The sequence below is a fragment of the Ptychodera flava genome, chromosome 6, assembly GCF_041260155.1.
Source record: "Ptychodera flava strain L36383 chromosome 6, AS_Pfla_20210202, whole genome shotgun sequence".
NCBI classification, from domain to species: domain Eukaryota; kingdom Metazoa; phylum Hemichordata; class Enteropneusta; family Ptychoderidae; genus Ptychodera; species Ptychodera flava.
The window spans coordinates 21,556,371-21,566,279 of NC_091933.1; the positions used below are offsets into that span (position 1 = coordinate 21,556,371).

The 9,909-nt window shown below is 37.3% G+C and overlaps 1 protein-coding gene across 1 annotated transcript; it reads left to right on the forward strand.

Annotated features, from left to right (window-relative positions):
• The first annotated feature begins 556 nt into the window (after positions 1–556).
• LOC139135147 (ATP synthase subunit gamma, mitochondrial-like) lies at positions 557–9,037 on the forward strand. The gene is made up of 8 exons (XM_070702403.1): positions 557–643; positions 1,757–1,791; positions 3,778–3,909; positions 4,449–4,647; positions 5,475–5,618; positions 6,655–6,719; positions 7,661–7,816; positions 8,589–9,037. The coding sequence occupies exons 1-8, from the start codon at positions 600–602 to the stop codon at positions 8,687–8,689; spliced, it is 876 nt and encodes a 291-aa protein (XP_070558504.1). The 5' UTR covers positions 557–599; the 3' UTR covers positions 8,690–9,037.
• Positions 9,038–9,909: the final 872 nt, after the last annotated feature.

The following is a 9,909-nucleotide window of genomic DNA, read 5'->3' on the forward strand; positions in this document are numbered from 1 at the left end:
TACTGAATTAATTACTGCGGTACCTGAGGAGACCATATCATACAATACACTCATGCATTGCATTATCATGTGCACAAATAAATAATTAATGTGTAAACGAACGAACAAACAAACAAATAAATAAAACAAACAAATAAATAAAAATTATGGTTTAAAACAAATAATTCTGAGAGGCAGTAATGAGATTGTACGATATGCGTATGACTCATTATATTTAAACTTTGAAACGACAAAGTTATGGAATAAGCTTCTTTTTGCGTATTAAAGTTAACCAAACTGTGTATATTTATCACCAGATTTTCTTTCACTGTTATATCGACAATGAGTCCGAAATAAAGCCTATAATAATAAAAAAAAATCGATTCATGGATCAATAGATCAATCAATTGAACACATGTCGGTAGTTTTATAAAGTTCCTGTATATTTATCAACATTTTTGGATATATACAGTACTGTTTTAGTTACGTGCACCGATATCGATACCTATAAATTTTAATGGTTACCGTTGCGTGACCCCTATGATGAACCAGGCAGGTCAGATCCAGAACGAGGCAACTTCGAGCATGCGTACTCGATCCTGTCGTGGCTTACCGGCAAGATGGCGGCCATAGTAGTGAGAAGTACGGTTTTCGTGCCGCAAGGGTAAGTTAAACTTGAAATTTACAAAGGCTCAATGCAGTGAAATTTAAAATTAGTCTCATCAGAATCGTTCTGAAAGGAAATGTGCTGTTTCAGCTATCTATTTTACAGTGAATAGTACTTACTGGACACAATCTGCAAATCCAACATGGCGGACGTGCAGACTGACATAGAGAGCATGGCAACTTCGCCGTCTGCTAAAGTGCTATTACTCGTACGTGGATAATTTTTGAGCGAATCTGAGCAAAAACGGAGATTGTCATTAACATTTGATAAAACTAGTGTAATTAAGAAACTTTGGGATAGCGTGAAAGGTAAAGTGACAGCATTTGCCTACGCTGGCAAGGTGTCGATGAAGTTTTGAACTTTTTCCACTGGCACTGGCACTTGTATTGAAGGATTGGCTGATATTAGTGATAATATGATGTCTGATAATCCAAAATCCAACGACCTATGCAACAATTGTAATCACTTCGATATTACTCACGGCACACACACTGTTTTAAAAAGCCGATAAAGTTATTCCAAGTTTTTAGAAATCGTAGCCAAGGACATGAAGAGCATCGCACAGAATATTTTCTATATTTCCAACATTAATATCACTATATACAGATCATCACTGTAATATTCGACCCATAGTTGCATCGTATGCTAGTAATAAGAATGTAGTAGAGCTCTAGTGCTAGAAGTCATAGCACTACAGCTGTACCTAACTGCAAAATTGTAGCTCTATGGTGAAGTGGTCGGCAAGTTTTGGTTTTTGCGACCTCGTGCACCAGTAGAGCTACAATGCCGAAGGCCCTGTAGCATTCAAAATAAGCACACCACACATGGCGCAGCATGTTGATGTGAAATCCCACATATTACTGCATTTGGTCGTACCTATTTATAACTACTGAAGACTGAACACTATATTACACTAACCTTGTTGTTTATGGGGTTTGGTATTTGTTCAAGCACATCACTCGCGTTCCATAAACATTGAGAGTGAGCCGCCATTAACCAAAACAGTATCGTAGGTCACTAGAGATTCATGCAAAATGCTGTGTGTCCACTTGCCTAACATCTTTGTGATGTACTACCAAACTAACGAAGACTACATGTTTTTCATTTCAGCATTTCTGTTAGAAACATGGCCACCCTGAAGGACAGTAAGTACATTTTCTTTCAATGACACTCAACTTTGTTTATATATATATCATGATTACATCACCTTTTGCTTGAACTTCAATGATTGCACCCAGGTCATTGATTGAAAATCAGATTCACAATTTTCTGACAGCTCTTCTCAAATTTCATGTTGGTGACTTTAAAAGAGTACTGTTTACTGTGTCATACTTCTCTGACAGACACATTGAAAAAGATAAAAACGTAATCAGTGCAGTCTCCTGCTTTTGTAGTTGTCATGTTTGTTCAGTTTGCCTCTAATCTTTGAAGATTTCTGAACTCTTTGATTCGATTTTGGAATATACTGACATTTCTTACAGTTAGCACTGTACTTTTGCTCAATATGTAGAGAATTTTCTGAAGTCAGTGAGCACACCGTTTGGCTAGTGGCCAGTGTTTCATCCAGGATGGCATCAACAGGGGGATTTTTCCTCTTTACCAGAAAATTTAGGGGTTATTTCACCAGTTCATGTGTTCTGCTTGTATCTCTAAGGTGTGACTGGCACCATTTCATGGGGGGCTGGTCCCCCCGTGACAAATTACTAGGGGGTGCCAACATGTTAACAGAGGAGAATCCCTCCATCCCCCTGTCTAGACAAAACACTGAGTGGTATGTCAAATTAACTCTTAAAACACCGTTCTGTGCACAGTGTTCTCCCCAGGCCATTTTAGCGTAGCGGTCCCGCTACGCTTTCGCCTCTCCCCGCTACGCTTTGATTCTCCCCGCTACGCTTTAAAATATTCCCGCCATCCTTTAGTTCACACGCTAGCGCTCTGCGTAGCTACCAGCAGTTGCATGCATTGTCTACACATTAGCGCTCACAGCAACTTTCAACCTGGTGAAAGAGTGGAAGGTGTGAAGTATGGTATGCGTCCGATAACTTGTCCGTAAGTGTTGAGAGGAACGTTAAAACAATAGAAGAATCGGCTAGGTTGTTCACAAGTTTTCATTCTACAACGACTATTACGACCAACAAAGACCTTTAGTCGGTATACATCGAGGACAAGTATTCACAGAGTTAGGCGGTGTAGCACTAGCGGGGCCTTTGATCACATTCCCATGCTTTGATCAACGAAATGGACCGCAAAAGAAACAAAAGAAGCAGTTGACTAGTGAGGTTGATTATGATTTTACAACGATGATCTTTTTTTTTGTCCGAGTACGATCACAATCGCGATCGAGTTCACATTGCATAAATTCCAATATGGCGGCGGCCATGTTGGCCGACGTGTTTATAACGTGTTGACATTGATCCTGGCGTCGCGTGTGGTTCCACTCTGACACGTTCTCTGAAAGATTTTACACCTGATTTTCGAGTGATTCTAGTCGTACTTAGTTCATGTCTTGTGATCATCTTGGTGGTATTTTTAAAATCAAGAATCGAACGACGATGTTCAGTGGCAGTAGTAGTTAGCGGGGGGGGGGGGGGGGGTCGGCTGGCTGAAATTGATCCCCGTGATGAAACATTATTCGTGGTGTTTGTCGTTCAAAAATGATATAAAACTCAATTACATTTGAATTGTGTAAAGCTTAAACTTATGAATTTTCCTCTTTGTTGGCAATTTTTGACAATTTTATTAGCAATATATGTATTAATGAAACTCCAACCAGACGAACCATTTCTTGCTTTCAATCTGAACTTGCTGTTACAGCTTTTTGATACTTCTATTTTAATTGCAATTGTACTATACTGTGCAGTGTGATGATTTATTTAAGTGTAATAAAGAGTTTCCATGATGTTCAAATTGCATACTTGTGTGTTACCATTGCATTTTGTTGTGAGTGTACATGAATGCATGGGTGCATGTGCAAGCTTATATCCATATGCAAATATAAATTAATGATATGCAAATGATTATGCAAATTAGCCGCTACGCTTTTGCTTGATCCTGGGGAGAACACTGGTGCACACATAAGAAAGGCTTGGCAAGACCACAAAATAAACTCATATCTCTTTTCCTCATCACAGTTCGGCTTCGTCTGAAGTCTGTAACAAACATTCAAAAAATTACAAAGTCCATGAAGATGGTGTCTGCTGCCAAGTTCAGCCGAGCAGAGAGAGAACTGAAGCCAGCCAGGACATACGGAGCTGGAGCAAATTGTGAGTGACATTGGCAGACAAATACTGCCAGAAAGATACAGTCTTTTTAAAGGAATCCGCCTGAAATGCAGTGGTTTGGTACTGTTAGACACTCAGCATTGTATGAATGTCTTGCAGTTATGTGAAAGTCTCTCTTACTTATAACTATACTTTTACTTACCACTTTCAACACTTCACATAATTCCTTTTTTAATGCAAAGGGCAATTGAAATATGGGAATCACACTCCTCACAAAGTATCATCTATAAATATTTTCATCAAAACATTCGAAACTGCTTTCCATCTGGAGTAGTAAAGTTACAACGACAAGATTCTGCCCAACCTGATTAAATTTATATTAGTGGAAGGAAAGATGATATTTTTTATCCTCTTATATCATTGCTCTGATACAGTTATTGGTAACATGACTTGAGAACCATGTAAAATTTATGGGCAAACACCCGACATGAACACCACGACAGTGTTTGTCATCTTGCATATATAGTCAGCCCGTGTGAACTAATGATCCAATAATCAGTCTGTGTGTTTCTTTCTACCAGCATTCTTTGAGAAGGCGGACATCAAAGCTGAGGAAAAGCCGAAAAAATTGATGTTGGCCATCTCAAGTGACCGTGGACTCTGCGGTGGCATTCACTCCAATATATGCAAGGCCATCAAGGCAGAGATGGCAGATGTACCTGCCGATACCGAAGTGAAAATTGCATGCGTGGGCGATAAGGCAAGGCAGATTCTACAGAGGTGAGGACTTTCATTAGTTCCCGACAGGCATGTTTCCCGATCTCACAGGGTCAATTTGTGCAAATCTGAACTCAGTAAAATTCCTTATGCATTGAGCAGTACACCAATGAAAGATAGTGCTGACAGATACCTTTAATTTATTACACAAGTCTACCATTTCTTTGCAGTATTGATCCCAATTTTGAACACATGAATAGCTAACCCAAACTTCTTTTCCACTACACAAGACAACTTTACTGTCACAAAATTCTTGACTGATAGGACGTTGTATTCTATAGACATTCCAAGCATCTTTATACTGATCATCTACCACCCTGCTTTAATATTTGTACTGAAACTTTAAACTCTTGTAGGAAGAGCACATGTAGTACATTACTTCACCTGGTTGTTATTTACTGACAATAAGTTTTGTCATTTCGCAGTGTAGAATAAAAAATCAGCTAACATTTCTATCTCCCATCCAATGTTTTCTCCAGATGTTTCAAAAGCGATCTTTTTTGCTTGGTAGTGTCATAATATGCGTTAAGTACAGAGATGAAAGAAATTTTACAGACTTAATACTGCAGTGTTTCTGACATCAGATACAGAGTTGTCCAATGGTCAGGTTCTTACGATGCATGTACACAATCGTACGCCATTTAAGACGTACCCTAATCTGTAAAGAATATTTATAATATCTCTACCAGTGTAAAGGGAACTGCAGTACCAGGTATCCATACATTGAAGTGATGCTCTCTCATGACACTTAGAATGCAATATGTGCATGATAGAAGATGCTTTATTTTCCTGGAATTAACACTTGAGTCTTTGGTTATTTTCTGGCGTAGGTTGTACAAGAATGAGATGTTGTTCCATGTCTCAGAGTACGGAAAGAGACCCCCTGTGTTTGATGATGCTACAAAAGTAGCCGCGGCTCTTCTTGAGAGTGGCTTTGAATTTGATGTTGGCTCTATCTACTACAACAGATTCAAGTATGTACTTTGTTTTAAAAATTTTGTTTTCAATATCAACGAAGTTAATTCCTATTGTGGGGTGGAAAAAGTGGAAATGGAAACTTGCCGAGAATTGTTTTGTTGGGAAACAGTCTTTCAAGTATTATATGTTATTGTATAATAATGGTAGATCAAAAATGATTGCTTCAAATTCTGTGATCAGAAAAACATGGTTCTTTTGTCATGGTAAAAGCTTTTTTTTTGAAACATTTATAAGAAGTTTAGCTCTGTAAGGCGGGTTTGGTAAGGCCCATAAAGACAAACCCATTGTCAGCGTTATCCTAAATAGTGAAGGAAGATACAGTGTAAAGAATGTAGTTTCTTTCAAGAACAATAGATATGTTTGGATTCAAGTTTGAAGACTATATTTTGACATCTTCACATCATCCTTGTGCACAGTGACAAACATTTCTTCGCACAAGTGATTAAATATTGCATGATTAGGCAAAAAAAATTGATATGTTTGTGGTCAGCGCGCATGTCATTTCAAGAACTGCATGTTTTTTTTCCTCGTAAATATTCTAAGTGAGTCAGAATTTCATGTGGTGGCCGGCAGCAATTCAAAGTTTTTATGATGCATGTCCAACACTGCTAAAAAGAAAATGGAAGTATTTTGCAGCCAGTGATAAAAGACAATAACTGTTGCATCAAAATGCCAAACTAGCATTGTTAGAAATAAAAAAAAGAAAAGAAAATTACATCATCACATCACTTTTGCTGAATGTCAAGGACCAGAAGCAAATCTTCTTCTCTTTTTTGGCCTTAGTTAAAATTTTTAATTTTAAACATATACTTGTGTATGACAACATCATATTCCTGAAAAGGTAGACAATCCGAAGCCAGCAAATGGCTTCTTTCTTCCAACTACAGACGAAGGAATGAGCAAAATAAGAAATGAGATCAAAATCATGCAATTAGGGAACTTTTTAGGAGTATATGTAATCACTTGTTGTCTTTCATTAGTTGTGATTAAGTGCTTTAAAGATTCTCTTGAATATATTTCTTGTGTTTTTAGGTCAGTGGTGTCATACAACACTACAATACAACCAGTCTTTGCCTTGGACACAATTGCAGAATCAGGTCAGTACGTAGCATGGAATGTTTCCCTATTTGACAGAAAACAAAAAAAAAAGACAACTACCTTGATATCGTATATTCACCTTTTTGATATAGAACCCCTGTTTGTTATTCAATTGTTAAATACACGTCATAAATTTTCCTTTAACTTTTGTAGTTTTGCTATTTTTCATCGCTTGTACGACACATTTGTATAAAGCTATTTTTTATATCCATAATGTAGACACATGCTAAGGTTCAGCTTCTTACCAATACTGTTTTACATTTATGCATATACATACATATATACATACGTATGTACATACACACATACATATGTTCCTACATTCATATGTTTTATATACATAGACACATAAACATACATGCATGCATGCATACATACATACATACATACATACATACATACATACATACATACATACATACATACAGGCAGGCATGCATGCAAACATGCATGAACACAATATTTTGCATAGTTATACTGTATTGAAAACACATCGCCACCTTATGTTTACAATAGATTTGAGAGCAATATGAGGCACTAATGTCTTTGAGCTCTTCTATATAAGATGTGTTAAGCAATCCTGATAGTCACATTGTATACAAAAATGAGCACAGAGTTTCTGATAGGAACAACGGATAAACTGGTCATGTTTTTAGGATTTTGCTCCAACTTTAGTATCAGTAAGTGGAGACTATTTAGCTGTCAACTTGGTAGCTCTACACTACAATTGCACACCTATAGTGATTTCATATACATGGCGACATTCATTTTGTATGTGCATGTCATTCATTACATACTGTACACATGGTGTACATCCATACATGTAAGAGAGGATAACGCTTGTAAAATAATTCTTAGTGATATTAGAATATCTGTATACCTGTGCATACTGTTGAATTTATTTAATAAATTTTACGAATGTAATTTGATTGACTTGCAGACAATATCAGCGTTTATGATGATGTAGACGCTGAGGTTCTACGAAACTACTCAGAGTTTGCTCTTGCTAGTCTCATCTTTTTTGCAATGAAGGAATCTGCATGCAGTGAACATAGCTCCAGAATGACAGCCATGGATGCTGCTAGTAAGAATGCCGGTAAGTTTCAACTGCAGTACCCTATATTGTTCATTTCCACGTTGATGATAATGATAATGATGAATCGTAGGGTCCAGTTGTAATGAAGTGGGTGGGTTTTGATGGGGACAAGCAGGTTTTCTGTTTACTGATAATCATTCTAGTGATCAATAAGCCAAAAATAGCCCAGCACTTCATTTGATTGCTGTAGATGTTTCAAAAAATTCTCAACTCTTCAAATTACAAGTGGGTTTTCAAGATGTATCTTTCTGTCTCACTTCTTGAAAACAGTAACTGTGGATGGACTTTCCCTCCATTATGGAGGCATACACATCAGAATCACGTATTCATGCTGCACTTCCTGTTTTGAAATTAGTGAATCAAATGCCATGCAAGTGCAGGGCAAGAGAAGAAATTGCCAGATTTTGCCCTGAAACGCCCGTTCTATTGACAGGTGGAAATAATTACCAATTTGTTGTTTACTGAGGTCAAAGTCAAGGTATACACAGTATACAATATATGAGAAATAATTCTCAAGGCTGGTAGTATTTCGTTCTACCAACTTTTTCAAAGTTACCTTCTCATACGTTTGATTGTTATTTGTGGCAAATTTCCTTAACAGGCATACATGTAGGGCTTAAATATTGTTTAGCACATACTGAGAACAGTTGACCAACAATGAGACATGACAGGGTTGCAGTGTTAGGGCAATATAGGGAACTGAACTTGTTGCTTAGTATGCTATCTCCGCTTTGCCCCTCCAGGATAATGACTTATATTTCCTTCCTTCCAGGTGAAATGATTGACAAGTTGACCTTGACATTCAACAGAACCCGTCAAGCCGTCATCACCAGGGAGTTGATTGAAATCATCTCAGGTGCTGCCGCCCTGTAGTTAATTCTCCGAGTTTTGTTTTGTGTGTGTTTAGGGTTTTTTGCTCAGGAAAAACACCAACAAGATTCTTTCACTGATGCCTGTCTAAAACTATATTAAATGCAATGTAGACATCCAATGAAGATTTTTCAAGTCCTGGGGCTGTAACCCAGGAGGGTCACAGAAAAAGCACTCAGTCGTCCAGTGGTAGAATCTTTCGTGTCTGAGAAAGAAAATCTTTCCAAGTGTTTTAGCGTGTGCATCTAAAAATGTTGCTTTTTTCCTCTCTCCCAATTTTAAAGAGTTGGAATCCCATTTTGCAGTAATTGTAATACAACACCAGAATAAAATTATAATAATACTGTATAATTTGGCTTGTGTTTGCATTATTTCCGTGGACTTGTATATTTATACGTTTCATCCCCTAATATGGCATTACCAAGTGGCACTTACTGCCTTTTGGTGTAGTTCAGATTGATATTTCATTGTCTGATTTTTGCATTTTTCAAATTTACTATAATAGAGATGAGACAGGTTTTTAGGTGAAACGCAGCCAGCTTCATTCACCAAGTATTTGTAATTACGTATTCATCTGAAGTATCATAGCCGAGAAAAAGACCACAATATATTGCATTTTATTTCTGATTCCTATTACCGAGCAATCTAAAAAGAGAAAGACCCCCCTAAAGTTCAGCGCAAGGCATGTGGAGTTCTCGACAAAGTGAGCTGAGTTTACCATATGTCAAGTTCAAAACATGCATTTCAAGAGAGGCAACGGCGGAAGAGGAAAAGGTTTCTATTCTGGACTTAATTTCTAGACTATTTCTAGACTTAATATTCTAAGTGTGCATTCAGAATTTGTAGTTGTTAGGTAACAATGAAACTGCATAGATGACAAAAATTAAGTCGGGAGAGGAGAAAGTTTGTATTGACAGTAACGTTTGTTTCTCACACTATAAAATTAAAAGTCATTATCCCAAGTCTACCTTAACAGAAAAATTGAATAGAACTTTTCTTGGAGTTGACGTAGTTTCTAATACTTTATTTTTGTGCTCTGTAAAACCCCAAGGGTCTACCTATGTGCTTATGAACTTGAAATTTTGAGTTGGAATGCACAATGCAAAAGAAAAAATTACAGTTGGAGCAACGGGGTCGTAAACTCGTGGCTTCCCATATCAATGCATTTGCCGTAGTAAAGTTTTGCAATCATAGATAATGTCTTTAGCTTACAACTTATCAAA

What these genes read in the sequence shown, in the direction of transcription:
- LOC139135147 (XM_070702403.1), top strand. Translation starts at nt 600, where the DNA reads ATGGCGGCCATAGTAGTGAGAAGTACGGTTTTCGTGCCGCAAGG. An exon ending in GCAAGGCAGATTCTACAGAG is followed by an intron (nt 4,648 to 5,474) that starts GTGAGGACTTTC and finishes TTTCTGGCGTAG; the next exon opens with GTTGTACAAGAATGAGATGT. An exon ending in TGCTGCTAGTAAGAATGCCG is followed by an intron (nt 7,817 to 8,588) that starts GTAAGTTTCAAC and finishes CCTTCCTTCCAG; the next exon opens with GTGAAATGATTGACAAGTTG.